Raw genomic sequence first — 27,131 nt, forward strand, 5'->3', positions numbered from 1 at the left:
CTGTTCTGATCTTGGCTAGAGGATTAGTAGTGAGCTTGGTATAATGCTTAACATCCTAAATTTCTCTATGTAATTCAGCATCTTACTTATCATACTCCTGCAGAACAATGCCACCACCCTTATTGACTGGTTTTTAGAATAAGGGACGTATCATTCTTCAGTCTATGTAAGGCCTGTCTCAGTGAGTGAAATGTTTTATGGAATACATTCTTTGCTTGTCTTTATTTTGTCAAGACCGTTTAACATTAGTTTCTCAAACGTGAGCACTTCTGGTGCCATCATCGAGTTAGATGCGTAGAAGGGGGTTTAAAACCAGTTATGGAATCTAAAACGGGGTCACTTGTCTGCAAAGAGTATCCTCAGTCTTATCTTATGAAAATAAAATGCATGAGCTGCAATGATTAGGATAATGAGAAATAACAAAATCAGGATTGTGAAAATTAAGGATGTAAATATGAAAAACCCCAACATATTTTCATGGCTTGAGTATACAATTCCTACCTAAACGCCTAATCTTTAGCCCCCCTAAGTGAGAGCATGGCGATGTAAGCCAAATCTGTCCATGAGTCAGGCCGCCAGTCCCCAGATCAGGATCAATGGAGGCACAAAGGCTGAGGTCTACCGAAACCCAGCATGCAGCATGGATGGAAATTTTGGCTGGAAACCCTCTGATGCCCTTTTGTCCTATAAGATGCTTTATAGGGGAAATGTTAAGTTCATGCACAGAAGCCTGACGCAGGTATGTACCTAAGCGCTGGACTGTTTATGCAGTCTTGGGGTCAACAATACAAATTATTATTCTGTGCGCACCACATTCCTTTCTTATGATTCCAAGGAAACAAACATGATGCAAAGTATGTCATCCATAGCACTGATAACACTTTCACAGAACAGCAGCTGATAATGAAGTTAAAGCAATGCCATGAAAAGGAGCAATAATAAAAATGAATAAAATTAAAACAGAAATACAGAGCAGGATGATTAGGTAAAAGGGCACAGGCCGCAAAGCTAAGCCATCACTGTGCCCAAGCGACTAAATAAAATGGACTCACAACACCCTCCCCTTTTGCCAGAATAAGGGTGCGAAGTCCAAGTCATAATGTTAAAAAAAACCTAAAAAAAAGTGTAAAAACTTTAAAAGTATAGCAAAAAACATATATAAAAGACAATGCCAAGTCAATAAGCCAAGCAGGCCAACAGGCAGGCCAAATTAAAAGGCAATTCGGTGTCACATTTTACTTTTGAGAATAAAAAGATTAAGGTCGAGTTCTAACAATCATGTTCTTGCAAAAAATCTCCGATGCCATCAAGGGAGATTGAGACCAGGAAGAACTCCAATTTGCCAAGTTGATCAAGGTATTGGTAAAAGGATTCACGAACGGAAGTGTGCAGAAGCTTCCGGCACAGATTGAACTGCAAAGGTAGCACTGTCCATTGTGCCAGAGGTCGTTGGGGCCAGCAAAAGCGCAAGCTTGGCTCATAGGATGCTTCACACAGTCTCAAAAGGGCATGTCCATGAATGAACCCTTATCGAGAACATTAACAGATCCTTGTCCACAGGGGGTGCAGGCTGCACAGCAAGGCGCATGATAGGCACTAGATGCAATGGGAAGAGGCACTACATGCAACAGATGATTGGCTGGACACATGTCAAGATTGGTCTGAATGTCAAAGACCAATTTAGCTCCAGCTCTCCAAGCAGGAAGCTCTGAAATACTGAATCATGCATTCACAACACAGCTGGACTGGTCTGGTCTAGTGGTAGCTCCATCACTGCTCTTTGCTGAGAGAGAACAGCCATTGCATATCAAAAATAGCAGGAGCAAAATTCCGCAATTAATGCCAAATTTATAGGGAATCCACCAAAGACACTTGAAAAGAAGTGGGTGTATGCCCGCTGGTATTATTTCAAACATGGTCTGGTAGGTGCTCGCAAATCCAGAAGAGACAGCCTTAGAGTGCGCAATACCAACAGTATTGGATGCATTCAATATTATGCTCACCAATTCTCCAAAATGCTTTGGGAAGTTAGTATTTAATAGGGATTGTATCTCGACCAATGATCTTGCTACCGGAAGACCGTACAACTCTGGCTGATGTCAGAGCTACATGTTTTTAAACAATAGCACCTTTAATCTGCTGAGTTTGTCAAAGTTTACATTAGAAGCAGTGCAGAACCACAAATCTGCCACTTTTCTCTCTTGTGGGGGTGGGGGAGATGGGGAATAAAACATGGCCACAACAAATTACCATTTTAATAACTGAAATCACGTAAGTGATTCCTGGCTTCATTCTACAGCAGCTTTAATTATTCAGAACCACATAACTTCCATTAGAAAGTATCTGAAATACTGGATGAATCAAAGAGATGGGAGTACCCTTTAGAAAGCATGCCAAATTTGCGATCTCTGCATTGCAAAGGCCGTGCAAGGACACCCGCTTACAAATCGTAAAATGACCAACAGTAGTCTCACATTCACTTCTGCTAAGAAAGACCTCAGTTTCGCCGTTCATACATTTGTAATCAAAAGGCACCTCCCACACCTCATGCATGTAGCGTCTCCTAGCTGGTCAAACCTCCCTACTGCAAAATGCTTTCCCATTTCCACCTTTCGCTTCACGAAATGCTTAAAGATTTATTACTCCATGTATTAGCCAAACTGGCAAGGGGATTCCTGCTACAGTGATAGGGAACTTTGGCATGCTGTAACTGGCTTCTTTTTCAGCCATTATCAATTCTTGTTTGGACAAATCAAAAGCAGCAAATAACTACGTAACGCTAACGTGCTTCCAGGGCACGCAGCCACTTTTGAGAACCTGCAGTGTCCAACTTAACAGCATGATAGACCGCATCTGGCTTTGTCCATGTTGTAAAAAGACATGTCACTCTGAATTATATGAATTGAAGATGACACAATATTATTTAAGGTGTAAATTCTGTTGGACAAATAGTATGGAAGTGTAAACTGATCTTGGAGCACTACTTCAGTGCAGGAACTAATGTTCGTAACACTGATAACAAAACATTTCCCCATAATTCACTGTGTTCCTATACAACTTCACTGTCAAATAGTTTAATATTCAAGCTCAGAAACCATGGAATCAACTGTTTTAACATCTCAGTCATCAGAAACAATACCAGGTTTAAACACATATGGAATTGAAATGACCTCAGTAGGACCATATATGTCAAATGGTACTTTGTCCCATGCAATCCCCTCTGGAATTGGAACTGCTGAAATGTTCACACTGGACAAGTCTCTTCGGATTTATTGGGAAATTAGATAGGGTGTCAAAACCTCATCTACTGGCTCAACAGCAGAGCGGTCAGGAAGATAATGATCATTTATCAGAAGAAAAAAAAAAAAAGACAATAAAACCAATCCAAAGCGGAGAGGCAAGCAATGTTAACAGTATCCACAGATAATACCATGGATAAATTAAGTAATTGTTCTTAAGCCAAATGTACAGCTTACATGTCTTTGATACAGTCTCAGTTGCGGAAGCAGATGAGTCAGAAGAAAAAGTAATCCATGTCGATGATCTAACCAGAAGCAGTTTGTGCAAACACAGGAGCTGATGCAGAGTTGGTGGATGGAACCAATCGTGGTGGTTCATAGTAGATGATGTCATCAGTCTAGGTCGAATTGGAATAATAACGTTCCACATCTTGCACAGTATTTGCCAATGTAGTGGTGACATGAATCAGAAGAAGCTCACTCTCCTCCCTTCCTCATGCTCAAGGAAGCAATTGTAGCATTGGTACTGGCAGAAATGCTGTTTACTGCTTGCAGAGGCCTATCCTGGGTCTACTGTGCAGGACTGGCCACCTGGTGCAATTTGACGTTATCAACAGAAACAAATCTGAACCAGGCAGTGGTAATAGTTCTGGTACAGTGTATTCCCAGGACTGAAACCGGTGCTCTTTAGGATGGGCCAAATTATTTTTTCTCAGCAATCTTTTCAAATACTAGACCTCCCACTTTAGGAATCCAGCCTGTAGATGTTGTTGGGAAATCCCTTATTCCCAAGGTGGCGGCACAGGCAGATGAATTATTTTCACAGAATTGCTGTAGCTCCCATAAAACAGCGGCATGCTCATTTATGTCACACGGTGTGTCTGCAGCACAGCACCAGAACCATCAAGATCAGGGACATGCATAGGTATACCAAAAATGACATTGTGTGGGGCGAGAACTCCCAAGGACCTTCCGGGCAGAATATTTAGTGCTCTCTGCACCCCATATAGGTGATGAAAGCCAACTACAGCCTGAACCTATTACTCTTGCTGTTAAGGACTACTTCAAGTCTCTGTTTTTCCTCACCACAAAGCAGGTTCCCTCAGGATGCTAGGGGGAGAAATAATGAGTTGATCACCCACTGTTCCCATGGTGTCCCTGAATGCCCTGGAGGCAAAGGCAGGGCCCTGGTCCGAGTGGAATGCTGCAACCGCATATATCCCGATAGACTAGCAACTCCTCACTAACAGTCCGAGCACCAGCCGACAGTTGTGGCCATACCTCTGGGAATCTAGAACAAGCATCAACAGTGACTAAGATGTATTTGTATGCACAATCAGGCTGTAAGGGACCACAAGGTCCAGGCACACACATTGTGGTGGTTTGCTGGAAATTAGGAGGGATGTCTGTGGCGGGCATTTAGTGGTGGGCCCTTTAATTTGCTGGCAAATGTCACAGCAAAGGACATATTGGTTGGTCTGCTTCGCCACCAAAAGAGTTTCTGTAATAATTATATTGTAGCCGCCACACCTGCGTGAGCAGAAGCACCACCCTCAAGCGCTGCTTTGATGAGATCTGTTGTGTGGTCTTAGTCGAAGAGCACATGATCTCCTTAACCCTGGAATGGTTGCAACCACAATGTTCTGGGCACTGAGATGGTAGGAATATTTTGCAGGGTATGATTTTGATAAAGGCTCGCCGTTAGCCGAAGATTTCACAGCAGCCAGCATCTCATTATCCAACCTGGTCTGTGACGGACTCATTGCAGCAACAGAAGCTGTGGCTACTGCAGACTTGGCAGCTTTATCAACAAGGTGTTTCCTATGTGTACTCCTACACGTTGATGGCCCTACTTATGTACTACAGGAGCTTTTGTAGTCTGTCCCTTAGGTCAGCTACCCTCCCCCACAAGTTTCTGTGTTTGATGGTGTTCCCTTTGCAATCTCTGAAGCCATTCAGGCGCCAGTGATTCAGGTAATCTTTGTATGACTGGACACAATAATATGAATCACATACAATTAATGTTGGGAAATCCAGATCCTTATGTTCCAGTGCCAGGACAAGAGCCCTAAGCTCTGCCAACTGTGCTGTGCAATTCCCTACGATCTGCATGTAGGTATTCTGAGGGTGGAAGATACCATCCCTCCGCTTACAGCTGCGCAAGCAGCTGATTATTGGAATTTAGTACCTACAGCCAGTTGAGCTGAACCATCAGTATAAATGACAGCTCGGTATTGGTCTAGTAGTAATAAACAAGTAGGTGCAGGGTGCTGCTGTTCGTATTGGAGGAATTCCTGGGTCTGAAATTTGGGGTCAAAGATGAAATCAACATCAGTGGCAGTCAGGGAGGATGCCCATTTAATCCAAAGTGGATGTAATGCTTTTGCGTTTGGAATGCTGGCTTTGGTGACCGCTTCGAAGGCTGGCACAGGGGTAATGACAATATTACACTTCCCTTGAATAAGTGGCCTCTCCTTGATGAGAGCTATCTGAAGAGCAGTCAGTATTTTTTCTGCTGGTGCAAAACGTTGTTCTGCGTTGAAATACAATGTGAGTTGTACTATGGGTACCGTGTCACCTTTAGTGACTACGTAGGTGAAGTCGATAGCACTAGCAATTATTCTGATGACCAGGTTTGTTTTGATGTTATTTGTGTGAACGTTTTGCTTCTAGCATGTCTTCCTGCAGTTCTCGGAGAATGCACGTGTGTTCTGCTGTCCAGTGTTTACTTGAAAAATCTGGACAAATTAAGTCAGAGTAGTTTTATGCGTTGTGCTTAATCAGGTATGCATGTTCTGCCAAATTTAAAGAAACTAAGCAATTACTGCAGTTTCTTAATGGTATTGGAGGTTGAAGTTGACCGCATTTTTCTAGCAAGGGCAGAGCCAGGCTTTTGCCTTCGTCTGATAGTTTGTATCCCAGAATTAGGACACTTAAGAGGGCAATTTTAGTTTTCCTGAAATTAAATTTGTAGCCCTGGGCGGCGAATCCGAACACAATCCGATCCACCCTGGCCAGATGCATGCGGAGGTAATCTGTGAGATAAATATCAGCCACGTAAGACAATGTCTCAGGATCAATCTCATGCTGTATTGATGTTACTCGGGCTGGAAACAAACAAAGCTGTTCTTATACCCCTGAGGTAATCAGCAAAAACACTGCTGCAAGCCTAATGAGCTCAAGGCGCCAAGATCCCGACTTTAAGGTGCTATTTTTTGGCAGGAAAAAAAAACATTGGAAATATCCAAGGTTGTCTTGTATTTTTTTGGCAACAATGTTGTTAATGAGTGCTGTGTGCGTTTTGTATTGCATAGGTGTGTGTGACCGTCTAAACGTCTGTAATCAAAGACACATATGAATGATCTGGTTTGGCAATGGGGAATAATGGGTTATTCATTGCATAGACAGGGTTCATTTACTCTCTGGTACTCAAGTTATGTGAGAATCTCTCTCACTGGGGCTTTAGCCTCATGTTTAATAGGATATTGTGGTTGAGGATGTTGTGAAGATCTAATTGGTATTCCATGGTAGGGGGATTCTTTATCCCACCCCACATGGTTGCGGTACAATGCGGGAGCCTGCGCCAGAGCCCAATTGGTGACATTGGCTTCCTTTACCATGTCTGGAACCAGAACGGAGAAGGGAAACAAAATGACATCTTCCCCCTGTGAGAACTTTCGGACAAATTCAGGTGGCCAATACTTTTCTGCCAAAAGAATATCACCGTTGAAATTTTCCCAGAATAATACTTCAATAGTGTGTCTCCCTCTATATGGATATTTAATTCATAAACCCTGTTGGGTGGGGAGATGTGCCTGTCTGCTGTCTCTATGACGGGAAAGTTGTTTCTGGCAACAAATCGTGACTTCTGTCGCGATGTGTAGCAGAGTCACTGCACACGTGTTATTCTTCCCACGTTAATGGGGAGGGGATGTGAATATTTTATTATTTTATTTTTGATTCCTTGCCTCTTTACTCCTGTGTAACTAAGGTGGAAATTCAGTTGAGCCCATTTAGTAATAATTAACCCAGTGACTTTATCCCTATGTTGGCTGCTACCTATGCAGGTGCGGGGTTTGAACGTTATGGGTAGCATAACAGCATGTAATAATGGGAGAAGACTTAGGTGGCTCCGGGATCGTTCATGCTAATTTTTTCAGAACCCTTTATTCCCGTTGTGAAATGGAATTTAGTATTTGCCAATCTTCCATGTCGAGCTCTGACTAAATCTTAGGGGCTTTTACGGAAACTGCCACCACTGTGTCCTCTCTTTTGATGTTAGGGGCAAGAGGGACTAAAACAGAGACCCCTAAATGGTTTGACAGAGGATGTTCCCTAGCCTTGAAGAACTTGAAACGTGCTCTAAGCGCCAGACCTAGGGACTCTGATCTTGTTAAGCATTAGAGACAGGAATAAGTGAGTCGTAAAAAGTGGACTCTGGGATGTTGCCTGGGAGTCTTTTAGAGGCAGGTATGATGAAAAACAGTGCCAAATTTTGGATTATAATTAATAGCCCTTTTCTAGCTCCAGAACCAATTGGATCTTTGAGCTCCCATTTTACTGAGGGCAGATGGATGTCACATTTTGAGGAGGTTTAATATGTAGCTCCAAGTACTGATTATAGTGAACCCATCATAGTTAAGGCAAAGCCCAAGTTGTCCTTTACCCTTGAGGAGGTTAAAGCGGAGATACTGTGTTTATTTAAAATCCAAGCCCCTGGTTCCAACAGTATTCCCCCTGATTTGTACATCAGTGACATTGAGGGTTTGGGCTTCTACCCTTACCTTGGTTATTAATGCAACAGGTGTCCCATGCCCTGGGCTTTCTCAGTTTTTGTCCTGGTATTTAAGAGGGGCGACAGGGATAATCATTAATGTTACTGGCCTATCTCACTTCAGCGGTGAGAGTGCTGGGGAGAGTCTTACTGAACAGATTAGAGACCTGGACACAATATTCTGGCTGATGTTCAGTATGGCTTTCTAGCACGGTGCTCTAATGTTGACAAGTGTTTAAACCTGTACATGGTCTTGGCAAAATATACCATTGCGCAACACCGATCCATGCATCTCACACTTATAGACCTTACTTCACCATTTGACCGGGTGTCAAGAGAAAATTGTGGCACATTACTTCATCAACGGGGGTGGGGCAGGATACTGTCTTGTTGCTTAGGGAATCTACATCAAAACACCATGGCATTCGTGTGATATACTAAAGATCTTCAATGTACACTGGATTTTAGAATCAGTAGGGGAGTGAGGCATGGCTGCACTATGGGCCCTTTTTCTGTTTAACCTGTACGTGAGCCAGAGCAGGCACTGACTTCGTCCAATACAGGTTGTCCACAGATGGGCACCAACCTTTGCCAGTGCTCCCATTAGCCGATGATGCTGTAATTATGGCTAGGACTGCAAAGGAGCTGCAGTCCCTGCTGGCTGCCTTTGCCACCTTCATGGAAGACCTGGATATTGCGATTAATGTCAAGTAGTCTTTTGTTATGGTGGTTGGTCCGGGTCCACTAACTTTATATGTTTTATGTAGGCACTAGTGCTCTGCCCAAGACTAGTACATTTTCCGATTTAGGAATAACGTTTTATTCACATTTGAATTACCGCTCTTTGATCAATCAGGAAAGAGGATTTCATAAGATTTAATGCAGAGGTTTCTAATTGTGCTGCACTTTTGGGAGAAAAAAAAAAAAAACTGTGCAGAGCCAAGTGTGTCCCCAGGGTGGTATATGGGAGTGAGGTTATGTGGTTATGTCAGGCAGGATGAGCTACAAAACAGTGTCCACACCTTTTATGTGTCCCTCAACGTGCCCTTAGTTTTTCAGTGCATGAAGAGCTGGGAACTGGTTATATATCCAACATTATAGCGCTCCGCCCCTTTCCTCTCTGGTTAGATATTTAGGTTAGACCAGAGGCTAAGGTGAATAGAGAGATTGTAAAGGACTGTCTCTCCCTTGACCATGCTCCTCGTATTCCTTTGGGTCAAGTACATCAAGGACACTTTGCATACTTTAGGCTGGAGTGAGGTTGTCCCCGAGTGTATAGCAAAGGTTGACAGAATAAACATCAAAGCTCAGTTCCTGCAGCAGAGAGTTATGTTGAGAGAACAGGTTGCATTAACCAAGCAAAATACACAGAATCACTTTTTGCTGAGAACAGTCGCCAACATGGAGCCCTACCTCACACTGGGTCTTAGTACGTATGACCCTTTTTTACTTACCAGATTTATAATGGCTATGCATCACTTTGTTAGCCGCTCCTAGCAGCTGCTCAAGGGGTCACAGGTTGGAGCCCTGCAGTGCTACTATTTGTCTCTACAGGATGCCCTGCATTTTATAATGTTCTGTAGTTTTTATGCGATTCCCAGGAAATCTTTTTAATTTGCTCAATTTAAAACTGGAAGAATAAATCAGTCCGCCCAGCTCTAATACATCTCCAAATGCTCCCTGCTGACATCATCCTGAACGTGGCCAGTTTTTTTTTTAAAGCTGCTTTGAGATTGAGGAATAGCCGTGAAGATTAATAATATAATGTCTCTATTTAATATGTATTTATGGTTTTAGGTGTGTTTTATGATGATTTGCTTCTCTGTTTTTAACTTAGCATCTAGCATTTGCTGCTAATTTGTCTATGTTTTGTAATTTAATGCTGTGGTTTTATGGTTTGTTCACAAGTCGATTAAAGTTTGACTACTGTGTTAATCCATTTGTATTTGTGAGCTACTCATGTGAATAAGATAAATGAGCTATAAATAATTACCCTTTGTGATCCCAGATGTAGGAAGTGTGGGGTGGCATCATGTCTAAACCCTATAAGTGCACACACATACTGGTTTTCTTCAGTGAGCCTTATATTAATTACCATAAATTTTACATTTGTAAACGAAAACCTATACTTAAGACTTCGCTATAAAGAGACATTGAATACACTCTTATTCTATATCTAACATCCTTAAAAAAGCCTACATTAGTTAATATTCAGCTATTTTCTCTAAACTAAAATAAAAATCAATCTAAAATGCTGAAAAGAATCTCATACAAACAAAAGTGACAAGAAAACTTACAGGGAAAGTGAGGAAAAACAGGGATAATGTAGCCCACTAGGGTGAAGCCCAAAAGACTGGAAAAACCAAAACAGCTCCTTTAAAGAATAGTGTTTAAAAGCCGAGCAGATGGCTGAATAAAGAACGTCTGAGGTATGTCTAGATACAAGCAGGTTCAGGCTTTCAATCTATTTGGATGCCAATGGGAAGAATCCACAATCGAAATAAGAACAGCCCCTCTAGGTGGATTTGCTGACTTGGGTCAAACCTCTCTCATTGACCGGTCTGGTTTACCTCTAAAATGAGAGGAAGAATCATGTTTCATTTCAATGCACATAGGAAGATTTGCCAGAAAACAGAAGTAATTGTGGTATGCTGCCGATAACAAGGAAATAAGAGCATCATTTCTGTCTTGCTGTTGTCTGGATCTTAGAAGGAGAGATATTGCAGCTGTAGATATCTTCAAAAATGTCGTAAGGTACACATAGTAGACAATGTTCTCTGTAGAGCCTCGAATACTCGGTTTCTACCAACCACAAGTATTACATGGTGCTAAAAAAGTCCCAATTTTCCCAGACACGCTCAGAGTTACATGTTTTTTACCGCCGAGATTTGCATAAATCTACGCGTCAGGGTACATATATCTGCAAAGACAACAGGTGATAGATTGACTACTATTAAACAGGGTAAACATAGAGCTGTTATTTACAGTGCTCACAAAAGGCAGACATTTAGTATGAAGCACTATATAAAAATATAGAACTGTCTAATTTCAAAGGGGCAGCAAGGGGGTGATAAGGAGGGGGTGTTACTGAAGGACATTACCAAAAATGTATAGGCTGGCAATGGTGAATTAATGAAAAGCATGTCAAGAGACAAAGTTAGAAGGATGAAGACCCAGTGATAAATGCTAGGCATCATGATCGGCATTCTTTCTATCTAATCTCTTTTGACTGCCCACATAGCCCCATCTACCGAGCTCTAAGAAATGGAGTATGCTTATACAAAAAGGCCTCATGCTCTGCAATCATACATCATTGTACATATGAATGTTGAAAGAAAGTATGGTGGAGAGGGAGACATATACATAATAGTTTACATTTAAATGTAATCAGGCTAGTAAAAAAAAAAAAAAAAAAAAAAAAAAATTATGTCCAAGATCCAAAGGTCCTGGTCCTTATTCATATGATGGTTTTCTGAACCAACATAAGTAGCATCCAAACAAGGATCTGTGTACCAAGGTACTAGTTTCAAACGCAGGATACAATGTCAGCAGCTACGAATATTACACTCCCACAGGACATTGTTTTTACTAGATAAAAATCAAGCAGAATGTACACCTAAACAAAATACTTACAACTCTGTGACATCTTCTAGAACCATATCTTAGGTTTGTAATTAAGGGGAAAAAAAGTAAAAAAATGCAATGATATTTACATAAATATATCAAGACCAATCCCCAATAAACTAGTGGTACTCTTATGAAGGAGTACAGATTTACTACTTTTGGAAATTCACATTCATCTCAGTGGTACTTCTGGAAAGCTGCACATTTCCAAGAGTACCAATGGAAAAGTCACGCAACGTTTGTTGAGTTCCTAATTTCCACGAGTAGTTGTGCAGAGCACAAATTTATGCTCCTGGTAAATGCAGCCAGATGAACAAATGTACATCTTCTCTGCCGTGAAGAAACCCCTCCCCCCAAACATTGCCTCCACATCCCAAATTTGAAGATGATGTGTTCCCCTTTCCAAAAGGAGTTACTCCAGCCTTATGCTACAAACTATTTCCTCAGTGGGCAAGGGTCACACTGGAGTTTAAGAATCACCCAAAACACGCTTCATAAGCTCAAATGTTTGTGGGTGTTTACAAATTTACATGAAAAAAAAAAAATACAACTTACAAACATGCACTGTTCCTACCACTCCCTACCCCTTGTGTGGGGTTTGCTACTGTATAATTATAAATTCATATGTCAGTAATTTACACAGCAGTAAAACAATTCACACCTGTTAAAAATCCTTCCACTAATTCCAGTAACGCATAAATTAAGTAATTTTTGGGCTGAAAATGTCTTTGGGAATGAGGCCCATAATTTTCAAGCTAACACTCATCATATTTGTTTGCTCTACATTATTAATATAGCTTAAGCTATATTGGCAGCTATATATATTTTAGGTAAAACCATTTTAACTCGCATGTGCTGATCGGGTACAATTTATTCAGATTCATAGCTTGAGGATATACATTTAAGGATGCCTTCAAAGTTCAAATTGAGAAAGAAACCCTCGGAGCACCTCTTATGTTTAGTGATGCAAAATATTTTCAGTTTTTCCTTTCAGAGGATATTTTCACATATTTGTATGTTGTGCTATTTGGGTGGTTTAGGGGCTTTGCCAATTCGAACGACTTGGTTTGAGGTAGAGTTTGTGATGTTTTGTCTAGGCTTCAGTTGACAGCTTGAATGCATGTACCCTACGATTCATCTGATATGCGATCAAAAGGGACCATTTTATTCAAGTGCTGCTCATGGAGTTATGTTCTTTTTTCTACTTGAACACATTTTTGAGACTTTGTTCTGTTATATTATGTGAGCAGGACAGAAAACTTGCAAATGTAATCACCAGATTTTGTGTCAGTGTTACCAGTGGCTTTTCTCCGAGTTCTGCTCAGATTATTACACTGAGAAGGGCATTTGCACCTAATATATTTTGTGGCCTTTTTGAGTAGGTTTGCTTGTAGATTTCATTCTAAAGTTCTCTCTTGCAGGGGGACTCTTTAAATGTAACTTTGGATGACCACATTTCACTTGTATTTTTCTGGGCTCGAAGTATGCTGTAAGATTATATACAACCTAGTGGCGGTCTAGTTATAGTTAGGATCTAGAATTCCCAGACTGAGGATTTTTTGTTTTGCCAATAAATTTGGCGCCACTTGTCGAATCTTCCCAAAATTTTCAAAACATATACTTTGGTCAGCAGTGGTCTTGAAAGTTTCAGGGTGATCCATCAAGCGGGGGCAGAGAAAAAGCAGAGTTTGGGGGGGGGGGGGGGGGGAAGAGGTGGATGGGTAACAAAATGTGTTTTCAACATTCATTTTTCCATAGGGTCTTTAGACATGCGTACAGCCCAATCCGCTGAACAGAATTACGCCAAACTTGCCAGGAAGCTAGACCCTGTTCTGCATATATAGCTGTGTGTGGTGTGGTGTAAATCCGTTCAGTAGTTTTGGAGCTATTAAAAGGTTGAAAAATATAGATATCTAGGTATTGTGGATCCTTCACCAATCCAACTGTCCCCCTGCTGATATCTGATTGGCTGCCAAACACTTCAACAAAGAAATGCTGGCAGCCACCTATGGACTTGGCTTCAGCAGAGTCCCAGAGGAAAAAAAATAATTAAAACAATACAAAAAAAAAAAAAAAGGTAGAGTCACCCTGACCCCTTAGCTCTGGTGTGGGGGTCCCCGAGGGACCCCGCCAGGTCTAAAAGGCATTAAAAAAAAATATATATATAATAATAATATTCATCTACGGATCAGCAGATTTTTCAAAGTTTGTTTTTTGTTTTTTAAAAGGGCGGTCTCCCGCCCTTTTCTTTTTATTAGCCCCCAGGTGGACCAGGTCCTGGGGCATTGGGGACTTTAATAAGAAGGGGGTGCATGCCCACCCCTCCTAGGGCTTCCATAAGTCTCGGGGGCCGCCACCTTCCAGAGGCAATGAGTATTTAGTATTCGGGGGGGGGGGGGCCTCCCCCCCCCCCCCCACACACACACACACTCCAGGGACCACCACCTCTCCAGGACAAATACTACACACAGCCCTCCTCATGAAGCTAATAATTGCCGTGTGGCCCGCCACCTCCCAGGGATGGTGCCTGCTGTGTCCCAGGGTGCCCACCCTGGGGCACATCTGTTTGCTGTGGCTTGATGGCAGCTTTACAGCGATGAGGTGGTGTCGGGCCTGTTGTGCAGGTCATGGTCGTTGCAATCAGACAGCAGCGCCGGTTTCAAAGTCGCTCTGGAGTGGATGTGCTTAGTTTCTTCTTGGCTGCATCAGAGTTCACTTCCAAGGGCACAGGAATTGGATTTGGCACCAGTTGGCAAGTCAGAATGCTCAGTAAGAGAGCAGAGGTGCTTGCAGGTGAAGTATTTGATGGCCCTGAGACTTCTTAACAGGGGGCAAACTCTGTTCAAGCCCTTGGAGAACTTTGGAAACAGGATGAAGAAAGCCAAGTCTAGTACTTTCACCCTCAGGAAAGAAGCAGCAGGCCTGTAAAGCAAAGCAACAGGCACTGTGGCAGTCCCTCTTAAAGCATCCAGCTCCTCTTCCTGGCAGAATGTCCTCAGTCCAGAAATGTTCTAACCCAGTGAGGTCAGAGTCCAGTACTCATACTTATTTCTGTATTTGAAGTGGGCAAACTTCAAAGAGACATCTTTGTAGTGCACAAGACCCTTCCTTCGCTCCCCAGGCCCCAGACACACTCCAGGGGGGTGGAGACTGCTTTGTGTAAGAACAGGCACAGCCCTATTCAGGTGCAAGTGTCAGGTACTCCTACCACTCTGGCTCAGGAAGACCCATCAGCCTGATGATGGGCCATAAGGATATAAAGGGCACGCCCCAGCTCCCTTTGTGTAACTGTTGAGAGTGAATACACAAGCAGCCCAACTGTCATCCTGACCCAGACGTGTATTCAGCTGACAGGCAGAGGCAAAGAATGGTTAAGCAAGAAAATGCCCACTTTCTAAAAGAGGCATTTTCAAACTAACAATTCAAAAAACAACTTCAGCAAAAGATGTATTTTTAAATTTGGGAGTTCAGAGACCCCAAACTCCAAATCATCTGCTCCCAAGAAAAAGTTACACTTAAAGGATATTTCAAGGCTATCTCCATGTTTCCCTGTAGGAGCGATATGCCTTGTGATAGTGAAAACGGACGTTAGCAGTATTTCACTATCAGGACTTGGAAACACACACCAGTACATGCCCTATCTTCAAAAACACCGCACCTTGCCCATGTGGGCTACATTGAGCATACCTTAGGGGTGACTTGCATTCAGTAGAAGGGAAGGTTTGGGCCTGGCAAGTGAGTGAACTTGCCATGTCAAAGTGGCAGTATAAAATTGCACACGCAGGCACTGCAATGACAGGCCTGAGACATGTTTACAGGGCTACTCGTGTGGGTGGTGCAATCAGTGCTGAAGGCCCAGTAGTAGCATTTGACTTACAGGCCCTGGGCACACAGGGTGCACTATACTAGAGACTTGCTAGCAAATCAAATATGCCAATCGTAGCTAAACCAATTCGCAATTAAATTTGGACAGAGAGCACTTGCACTCAAGCACTGGTCAGCAGTGATAGAGCATTCAGAGTCCTAAAACCAGCAAAAAGCTAATTTCAGCACAGGATCAAAAACAGGTGGTCAGAAGCAAAACGACAGGGGAAACCGTGCCAAGAGCCGACAGGTGTAACATCCTCCATTTCCAAAATGCTGTCAGCGCCTCATTTCTAGTTCTCTCTGAGAATCTCCCACTTTGTCCAACATACAGGAACTCAAATTCCACCTCTACCATGACCAACAATCGACTATCCACCTTTCACTGATAACCCCCTTTCCCTCTGCTGTTATATGTTTTCTAATGTTAAATGCATTTCACCCCCAAAAAAACGGATGTAAAAAAGGATGGCAGCAGTCAGCTCACAGTTAGGGTAGGGCAGAAAACTGCCGTCAGCCAAATAGACAGCATGGTCTCTATATGCTCACCTAGCAAGGTAGATCCATCCGAAGAGTCCTTTTGAGGGCCAGGGGGCCTACTAAAGCAGATGGAATCCTACCCAATGGAGAAGTGTGGTGGGGGCAGGGCGGTGGAGAAATCAGGGGGTGAAAAAGCTATACAACGGAGAGGGACTGACACCCAGAAAAAAAAGAGCATCTGTAAAAAGGAGGGAATGGGAAAAAGTACTTCCATAGGAAATAATTAAGCAGCTTCCATGCAAGGCGAGGGTAGAGCACACAGAGGGATGGGTTTAGGGTGGATATCAAGGAAGGTGGCACACCAGAAGGAGAATGTAAAATGCACCTTATAATTAAAGTTAATCATTCACTTTCATAAATTGAGGAACAAACGAAATGAGAGAACCCAGCAGTTGAAAAACAGCTTTACAGATTCTCCCACAGGACTGGCTGCTAATATTTTTCAGCAAAAACATTCATGGAAAAAACTGAAAGACTTGGAAAGGATACTGACAAAATCATCAAATCCTAGCAATGTACCAACAATTTCTTTGTCACTCTTCATCACAATGTGAATTCGCGATCCAATGCACTTGTCCACCAGTTCTATAGAAACACAAAAATATATAATAAAAGTCAATATCAGACAAAACACATGCTTTCAAATTAAACTTCACAGCTCTTATTAACATTTTGACAACTTGTATTAGGTGTCATGGGAGGGTCAAAATCACTCTTATCAAATTTGTAGCGACAAACAAGTAATGTTAAATTTACCTCAAACAATCAACAGTATAATTAACCAACATATACAATTAATAGTTAAAAGAAAGACAGAACTACATTGGCAACCCGCCACCCCAAGTTAATTAGCATGCATGGTCATAAGCCAGTCAAAAAGAAAAAACATTTACAACAGTTAACGTCATGGCAGGAAAAACAGACCCTGAAACATTTTAGGAGCGCAGCGTCACCATCGCGCCCCTAAATAGGAAAATAAACTAACAGAAACAAATTAGCCATGATAATTATGGCCACTCAAAAGCTGAAGGCAAACTGTGTCTAGACACCACCCACTGCATGTAGTAGAATCAAAAATATACAAGGAGCAGCATCCCCAGTGGTGTTAATTCAGATGCATTTTATTTTTAATGTTCAATGAACAGTTCTCTGTTAAATGAGCAGTTCTCTCAAAGACAACAGAAGAAAGACTGCAGCATACAAGCCTTTCTCCAAGTTGCCAAAGTCTGTACTTTCTTTTGAGTTACTGGATTGTATGTCAAGATGATTAAATGGCAACATTAACACATTTTGACGAACCAGTGGCTTTAGACCAGAAAACAGAAACTGCTGAGACTTTAGCAGCAAAACGTTAAGAAAATGTTTTGCATTTCATTAATGACCGAGCTGAAGCACTCATGCACTGACAAAAATCTCTGGAACGCGCTTCTTAGTCCAAAGGAGACATTTACGATTTCACTACGCAAGGTTCCTAAAAGGAGATTCGCATGTTGAAAGTACCCGTTTAAAAATAGTCACGTCACAACAAGGAAATGAAAACACACACAAATGATTCTCCACTGCAATATAAAACAGCAAATATATGCATCTATATTATAATGCAAAGCAAATAATTAATAAAAATGCACCACCATAGGGCCTGTCAGGTGCTTCACCTTTATCCTGCCAGGAAGCGGATGACCCCGTTCAACTGAGAGAAACAGAGATCTCTACCCTCACGGGAAATATATCAGGCATCCGACCTCTGAATCCTGACTGAGGTCTCTGAATCTCCTACTGTCGATCTGGGTCTCTTTTATACCTCAAAAAAAACGACGAAGGAGGTTTATGAAAAAAAAAAACCCTGCCTGCGCAAGAAGTATTCAAAATTGCTGGCTACTTTAGGTATGCTTTGAAAATAACACGTTGGGATTTGGCAACAATTCGAAGGTGATAATCCAAAACAAGGTTGTTCACTGCCGTCTGAGTACATTCTTATCAGCCAAAGCCCTCAGTGGAAAGAAACAAAAACAAGACAGAATGCACAGTGTACAACGTGAAAAATCGCTGGCAGCTTTTAACATGGCAGTGTCTAATGCTACGATAAAGTCAACAGGCAGAATGAAGCTAAGGCTAAACTGAAAACAAAATGGAGTCTGTAACTGGTGATCACTAGTGTGATGGTGGACAGCCAAGCGCAAAGTGGTGACGCAAAGTCGGTGGTCATGATAAACCTCAAGTTCGTTTTTGTAGTGTTCATTGTCAATAGATTTGACTTGCAACACTCATCCAATGCTGCCAGGAGTTTTTGCAAGACAAAGGGGTGTTGGTCAATTAGTAAGAGAACATTAGGAAAGAGTGGAACAGGTGTGTACAGATTAAAAAGAATGCAGCCAACATAAAGTTCTGTTTAAATCATTAAGAGGCTTGAAGTACAACGAGATAGCAGCACTAAGGGATCATCAAATGTTTCGTAACACATCAAATTGAGAATGGGCTATATAAAATAGTGAACTCCACAGTTAATTATAGTTTTTTTCAGTTAGTTAAACCTAGATGTTGGATAAAATGATCTGGCTGCAGTGTCCCACAAAATTCCATTTACTTGTCTACACCCTTCAATCCTCTTCAACTACCTCCACTACATCTCAATCAAATGCCTTACACATTATCAGTTGATATTGTGGCTGCTTGCTCTTGTCCATCTAGTTTCCTTTTCCAGAGTTAGGTTTTTCGATAACCTTTGTGGCACTTCACAGACCTAAGCTGTTTTTGAGCTGAAGCCTCACTTCAAAATATGTATTGTTTCTTCTCCAGTCTATGCACATCCTTGCAAGGAACAGAATATTTGCATGAGCCCCCAAATTCTGACAAGTCTTTCTTTCTAGGGTATTCAAATGCTAATATTGGGAATTCACTGATTATGCTTATCTTTTTGTATTAGTGCGCTATTCTCCAAGGTGACTATTAGGCTCAGGTTTGGCCAGCAGCTAGGATTAGTTGATGCAGATATTAGTCTCATTATTACCAATATCATCAGGCCTCCACTTCCTTTCTCTTGGTGTGATTGGGGCACATTACCAGTGGTATTTAAGAGTATCTATCCCAAAAGGTGTCCATTAGTAGGTCTAAGGCATACTGTATCCAAATCTCCAGAAAATACCCCATTTTCAGGGAGCAAACATGGCTGCAATTATTATTTTGTTTTTACACCCGCTGGCCAGTCATACAGTGAAAAAAGGGAGCCTTGTTATCCAATGAGTCATGATTTGGGGCCACTGAGATTGTGGTACAACCTACATCCCACTTGCTCTCTTTTACAAATTAACCAAGTTTCCTTATAAAATCTGTTAAGCATAGTGACATTATATGTATGTTTTTTTTTTTTTTTTTTTTTTTTTTTTTTTTAAACAAAAACATCAGTTTCCACCTAATCAAATGAAAAACTGTGCTGCTGGTTTAAAATGGAAGCCAGAGTTTTTCATTAAACTACAACTCACCTACCTCAACCACTGACTACACTTCCACCAACCAACTAGGAACCTCTGCTCGGCATCACAGCCCTGTAACCACAGAAGCAAAAAAGGAGGCAGGGCATTCTTACTTGGGAGCTAAATCCTGGAATTACCTCCCCCAGCACATTAGGACAGCCATGTCTCTTATGGAGTTCGTTAAGAAACTGAAAACCTGGCTCTTCGACTGAATAGCCCGCACCTACTCAGCACCTGGTTACCCTCACGGCTGACATGAATGTGCTCTAAAAAATATGAAATAACATTTTGTTTTTTAAAAATCGATATTACATTATATTGCCAGACTTCAAGATGACCTACACTGTAAGAAGGCCTCAATCAGGTGGATGTATACGAGAGGTGCTGTCAGTGATAGAAGCAGTGCTAGCATATAACGCCAGTGGGCAGGCAGGGATCTGGGTGCCATGACTCCCACCTACCCACTGACAATCTGCAGCAGCTGCAAAGGTTGCAGGCCGGAAGAAGAGGGTGCTCTTGCAGCAGAGGGACGGCAGCAGCAGGCTGCCTTGGCAAGAGGTAGGCCCAAAGGCAGAGTAGATTATGTTAGCATTGAATGCAGTACTGTGATTGCTCTGACGAATTTCTATGGTAATTGACAAATAACTTCCAATTAATCCCTTACAAAGGGTGAGGGGGGCAAGGCAGCAGAGGGCAAGGAGCAAAATGCCAAGTTTCCTGATTAAGAAGCTGAAGCATGTGGTATGCTACTGTGGTGCAGCAAAGGTTCTCAAGTTACAGGATACTAAAATAAAATAACATGCATGTGCTGAGGTTTCAAAGCAGGGGAAGATCATTCTGCAGGGACTATGGGATAAGAACACCATCAGGGTTTAGGATTCTCGTTCCGGTCAGTGTGCTCAAGCCAACTGACAAAATAAACTCAATGGTATCTCCAAATACCTCTGCGGAGAACCAATCACACAAAAGTTAATCTTTCAGAAGATGTTTTTCAAAAGGTGCATCTTCATGGTGAGGGGAGGCATTCAATCATGTTCACTATTACGTGCATTAGGTCCAGTTGACCTCCAATGAAACTGGCTATTGCAGGGTATTCCATTCAGGTGAACCTTAAAACACAGGATGTGGGAGTGGGCAGAAAGCTTGTCTTTTTGAAGATATGTTAGTTACAGAGGACATGCCTTTCGCCTCAATCTTTTGTTCAAGTCTCTTAGCTGCTGGAAATGGCTTGATCCAGGGAATGTAGACACTAAGCAACCTCCCTGCACCACTGCAAAGAATGCAATTTCGAAACCAAGTTCATATTCTTGGCTTACAGTGGATACAGCAGAGAGGAGAGCAGACCAAGAAGTATGTAGGAAAGTGGGAGAGATGTCTGATTACAGTTAAAATAACAAAACACTTTCTAATCTTGGGGATATATGCACACAGGGAGCTCCCCACACTGAGGTGTCTACAAACATACTCAAACGCCAGTTTCTCGTTAAGATGAGGATAGAGAAGGTGCAATCATGACAATAAACAGGCATAACCAGGGAGCGGCAGTCTGAAGAATGCAACACGTATACATCAGCTGCCACCAACTATTAGTTAGCTTATTGTTACAAGAAACGAGTCACCCAAGGTTAAAGCAGTACCACTCTGCATACATTCCATGCTAACAGTCTAGACCTTTGACAGGAAGCAGAATACAAAACACATAAAACATCTGCAATCAGAATTGTGACACTCGTCCTCTGCACAGAAAAATATACTAGGTTGATCAATATTATGACAGCAAGAGGAAGGTGAGACGACAATTACACCAAGGAATTTCGCCATTCAACAAGTGTGCTACCCACAGCCAATCCTGGCATATTAACTAACATCTCTTCACATATTAACAGAAAGACACAAATCTACAAGCCTTAGAAGGCTAAATAGAGATATATATATAGTGCTACAAATTGCCATCCTGGTACTTTAGAACAAAAGAGGAGGCTAGCAATGTACTGTTAACGAAGCAACAGTTTACTTAAAGAGGAAGGTGAGGCTAGAGTCCTACCAGATAAGTTGGGTTCCCTTCTGTGATATTCTTCCAATATATCTTAACAGACAGAATTCAGTTAGAGAGACTATAACGCTCAGTTTTCAAGAGTTATATGAATCACTTACTTGTGTTCAGACATCCAGAGGGTGATGCAGTTCTACAGTCCATCACACTGTTCTACCAAGAACCTGAACTTACCTTCCTCCTTTTATGTAAGCACTAATGGATCAAGTGGGCACATGCTGAACAGATATTACGAGCTGGGGGTAATGTGAGGATACGTTCTGCAGAACTTGTGTTCCTTTGTCTCAGTAGGTTTTAGGGATAATGGAGAGATCATATCCTGCTTTCTACTGGAAGCCAACAGAATACTTGGGGGACAGGCTTGATGTGGTCTAATTTGTGGCAATTCAGCTACATTCAGCCTGGCTGAGTATATTACCTCTGTGGCCTGGTAATGAGGTTTTTGGCAAGACTTCTATTGATAACATTACATTAGTGGACACACGACACTATGAGCGCTCATCTATTCCACACAGTAGTAAGACCAGAGTAATGGAAGGATTTTGCCAGGTAGGGAGATCAGCACATTGAAGAGCTTGATTACTACACTTAGTCCAGAACCATGCAAATGGTAAATGTTAACAGGAATTCCTAAATTGCTGGTATTGCCTCAAAACTCAGAAAGCAACACTTCCAAAAACAACACTTTTCAATTAATAAATAAGAAATCGCAAGGTATGATGTACAGGTGTAAAATATATCGATTAGAGGATTGGGGTGAGGGGGTACAGGATTGTGGGTTTTGCATAATTAAAATTTGAGTTAGAAGGTCATGGGTATAGGGTTAGAGGTTTGAGGAACAATGTTAATATTCTGGAGCACAGGGTTAAAATTGTAGGGGATGCGGCTAACATATATAAGTTAAAGATAACAGGGTACAGGATTGACAGCATAGGTTAAAGATTTAGGGTAGGAGGTCAAATGTTAAGGGTATATAGTTAAGGATATAGTGTTTATGTTATAGGGCAAAGATTTACAGGTTTTCAGTATAGAGGTGAGGCAGTATGAGGTTAGGGGTGGAAGGTTGAGGGTATGATGTAGGATTAAATGTAAAAGGTTAGGGTATGGGGCGTAGGGTTAAAGGCACACACAGGGTTAACCACTATTATACGTTTAGCATCAGAGTTCGAAACTGATTTATTTTAAGGTTAGTGTTAAAGTTACTTTTCGCTTGGTTATATGTCTCACAGTAACACTACACTTAATTTCAAATAATCACTTCAGTTTCAAAAGTGACAATTAAAGTGTTAAAAACAAACATGCTATTTCTAAGGTAAAAAAAAAATGTTTTTAAATAAAAAATGAAATAGCCAATTTCCTAGCTTCACTTGATACAACTAGGCTGCACTCCAGTCAGATGTGAGGATTATCTCTAATAGCCAGACAGATTTACCACTCAAACAACTGTCAACAATAGCCAAGAATGGCTGAATGTACTAAATAATAGTCAATCATAATCTAGGATCAACTGTAATCTGTAAAAGGCCAACAGCTGGATAAGTATCAGCCATATGACAGATTTACCTCTGAAATGCTGTCAGGGCTAGTTTATATTCGGACAATTGTCTGAGCAGTGACTGAAAAAATCTGTATATTTGGCTAGTATGACACATCAGAACCACTTCAAAGGCTGGCAGGGGAGTGGTCGATTCAATCACAGGTCACTTGGGGTTGAGTCAGTCACAACAAAGCTAGCTATTTACAGCTCAGTAATACGGCATTAGATGATGAAAATGAAATCTGCATCATCTGCACAGTGGCAACAGTGCATTAAACCAGCAGCAAAAGTAAATAACTATATACAGAGCAGCATGATGTAAAACAGCATGAGCCCTATGCGCAGTAATCCACAATGTAAAGTGCACTGTAACTTCCTACTACAAACCACATTATTGTAATAACAATAACTGTGTTTTTCCCACACTGAACAAAAACGTAATGCCCGCTTCTCTTGACCTCCTACATATTTAGCATGAAGTTTCTACGTTGACATATGTAGGATGACCACTTAGCATAGAGGCAAATTCTGGACAGGACTGTAAAAAATTCAGGACAAAGGGTCAAAACTCAGGACAAAAATTCAAGAACAAACATCAGTTTTACAGACACTCCCAAGAGAGGCCATACCCCATTGCATTATCAGTGCATTTATTTACTTTTTTTTAATTTTATTTTTTAACTTAACACTATTTATTTATTGTGGTCTTTTTATGATTGCCTCCTGGTATGCTACATTCAGGTGTCACATTACGTCCTTGTTCAGTAGTAAATTAAGGCTCTTCAGCACTGTGTCAAGGCCATCTCCCCTACCCAATGTTTCGTAAAGAGAAAGTAACAACAACATTTTGATTATGTTTCTGAACATTTTAAAACCTCTGGCAAACAGTTTGAGAAACTGTAAGGTAATTAACCTTATGCTAGTTTAAACAAATGGAACAAAAACCATCTGGCTCACACCAACCGCCCATGGATTTCAACCTAAAAAGAAATTTAATGAGGCAGGGCAGATGGTGTGGGTGACAGTCTCACACCTAATGTCAGGATGTGAGGTACCCACAACTTGTCTGTAGTTTCACAGCACCAGTGTATGTCTGGGACTCTACATTTATCTCAGAACTGGGAGCCCGTACTACTGATCAAAGATAAATAAAACAGGAGGATTAAAATCAAGATCAAATGGGAGGTTGTTGTTAAGAACCGGATAAATAAGGAAGAGAAGAACAAGGTGGGACAATTCCAAGCTACTAAATTTCCACACCATTGTGGCAGACTACCATCTTCACCCGGGTTATGCCTTACTTACAACCACCTTAAACAATCATTAAATGCCCTATTTCATGTCTGCCACCTAGCACTAACCCTACATGAGGTGTGCCAGATGCTCTACACCATAGGACTGGTGGCAAATTGACAGAACGAGTGTACAGACCTTTCCTGCAACATTGAGACCACTCCAGGTCTTCTCGTCATACTACCTAGGTGACTGATGTGGCCAAACCTCTGCAAGATACAGACTGGACTAAAATACAGGACTTTCCCCATAATATATCCCATGGCTGTCACTTTAAGTACATTCATAGAGCTTCCTTGGGAATACATTCTGCCCGTTGCTTGCCATTGGCTTTGTGGTTTGTAACTCACATTTTGTTTCTTTCAGTTTGCTGGCTTTATTTGTTTTAGTGATATAAGAATAAAAAACCCTTGGAGGGAACTATCATATTCTAACACCACACTGTTCTCTTATCAAACATACACAAACACACACACCAATGAGCGGTCATAATAAAGGAATGTAAAAAATTGTTTTTTTACTGGTTTTAATGATGATCAATAATAAATAAATATATATATATATATATATATATATATATATATATATATATAAATATAAAAATTAATGGCCCCCACATAAATGCTATTAAAAAAAGTAGTAAGGTAAAATTAATAGTGTTATTAAAATCCCCACTAACTCACATACATGTTAGTACCCACCATAAAATAAACACATTAAAATGTATATTGAGACTATTTCAAACCCAAACACCGTGGTATCCCATGCCCTAATAGCATCACTACAATTTCTGCATTCTAAACACCTGCATCAAAGGGAGATAACACACAAGACACCCTCCTTTGTATATCTCACACAGCTGTCCCACTTAGGTATCAAAAGGCCAATAGATTAGAGCACGAAGTTTGTCATCTGTTATTGGCCAAGTCAAATAAGTCCAGCTATTCCACTAGTCAACACGTTTCGATGGTCTTTACAATTTTTCCACCACCTTTCTTAGGACAAATATATGTTCTCCCAGTCCATTAGCTCATGTCTATTTTCAAAATACATCTGTCATAAATCACACTTGGATCCAAAAAGTATGTCCAACTTCTCCGGTTTCAGTACCAGACTCGCCTTTCAATTCCTCTGGCGCATTGAATTCAGATCCTTTGTTAGGGCTGAAAAGTGTGCCCCCAATTTGGTATACAATACCAAGTCTTTTTCCGGGGTCATTCTATTTGTCTCTTCTTCTACTGTTTTAGGGTGCAGGGCTTCTAGTGATGCTATTAGGGTGTGGGATACCACAGGGTTTGGGTATGAAATATTCTTAATATAGATTTTAAGGTGTTTATTTTATGGTGAGTACTAATATGTATACGAGTTAGTGGGTATTTTACTAACATATGAATTTCACTTCACTTTTTTAATTGGATTTATGTAGGGGGGCATTTATTATTATATTTTTTTATTATCATTAAACCCATTTTAAAAACTCTTTTTACATTCCTTTATTATAACATTTTTTTTAACAGTCTATTAAAATCACACACTCCACAGCTCACCTTGGAACACCATTACAGTACCTCCATAAAAGAAAGTATCTTTGTCATCAGAAAGTTTCAACTGACTCCTCTGATTCAAGTCAATATAGGTTTCCAAGCCCCTTTACATTTGCAGATTCACCAGTTACACAAATTTGCATTTCTTAAGGGAAGGAGACACCCTGGCAAGAAGGCCTTTTCTTATCTGTCTTCCCCCCCTCCCCCCCCCCCCAAAGAGCACAGGAGATTCCCTACCTTCCAGTCCAGCTGGGGAAACTGATCTGTCCTAATATTGTTTTGTCCTTTAGGTGAAAGGCTAAAATTACGGACAAACAAATGCTGTCGGTTAAGCCTTTAATCACGGACAACTGAAATTACAGGTAGTCTGTGAAAATTACTGACGACTGGTCACCCTAGACATATGGAATACCACCACAAATCATATGTAGCCTCCAGTACTGTATCCCTCAGCAGCAACACTCACCAAATGAACAGACATGGAACGACGTAAGCGATCTGCCTAATATCGCATGCGAAACCTAATCTAGTCCAACACTGAAGGTCCCAACTAATTCAATACTATCTATGACCGCTGCTTGACATCTCACAATGACGATTATATAAGGAATGATTGGACAGCTCCACCACCGTAACGGTTTGAAGTAGCACAATAAATCCAGTAACTACCCCCAGAACTTCAACAAAGCTTTGACATTAGGAGGGTACACGAATGACTTTGGTGCTCGCACAATCGTCCGCGTGTGCCGTATGCTCGGGAAAACACAAGACAAGACAGTACCTGAATCAAGAAAAAATTGGACCTGCGTAGAGCTTCTTACCAAGTGGCAACAGCTGAGAGGGATTGGTGGTTGCGTTCACCGCCATGTCGCCTTCCCGCAAAAACCGGCTAAGAATCCAGTTACAGAGACGCCGGCGGACCAGCATGCACAAGATGAGCGGAAGCTGTAGTGACAAGTTCCCATTAGAGGAATGACCCTTAGTAACGACGCCACGTAACGCGAGAAGAGCAGCGTGCGTGCGTGGTATAGGTTTGTGTTACTATTGAAGTTAACCCAAAACAGTGAGGCCTAATGTGTTTGTTATATAGTACATGGATGTCATTTTTTGTTGCACTTTGTCGCTTAGAATTTTGCCCAGGCGATTGTTTCGCGTTTTGGTACTTTGGGTAGACCCAAGCGCTGCTTCTTCAG

The 27,131-nt window shown here is 41.4% G+C and overlaps 1 protein-coding gene across 1 annotated transcript in view; it reads right to left on the reverse strand.

Moving 5' to 3' along the window:
• The window catches only part of LSM5 (LSM5 homolog, U6 small nuclear RNA and mRNA degradation associated), a 57,507-nt gene extending 30,593 nt beyond the window's left edge, over window positions 1-26,914 (reverse strand). The window contains exons 1-3 of the mRNA XM_069215293.1: window positions 26,760-26,914; window positions 16,531-16,626; window positions 11,647-11,674 (exon numbers count right to left, since the gene is read on the reverse strand). Of these exons, the coding sequence (XP_069071394.1) occupies window positions 11,647-11,674; window positions 16,531-16,626; window positions 26,760-26,865 (230 nt within the window). The 5' untranslated portion in view covers window positions 26,866-26,914. The remainder of the gene's footprint in view (window positions 1-11,646; window positions 11,675-16,530; window positions 16,627-26,759) is intronic.
• Window positions 26,915-27,131: the final 217 nt, after the last annotated feature.

Source organism: Pleurodeles waltl, chromosome 2_1 (assembly GCF_031143425.1).
Source record: "Pleurodeles waltl isolate 20211129_DDA chromosome 2_1, aPleWal1.hap1.20221129, whole genome shotgun sequence".
NCBI classification, from domain to species: domain Eukaryota; kingdom Metazoa; phylum Chordata; class Amphibia; order Caudata; family Salamandridae; genus Pleurodeles; species Pleurodeles waltl.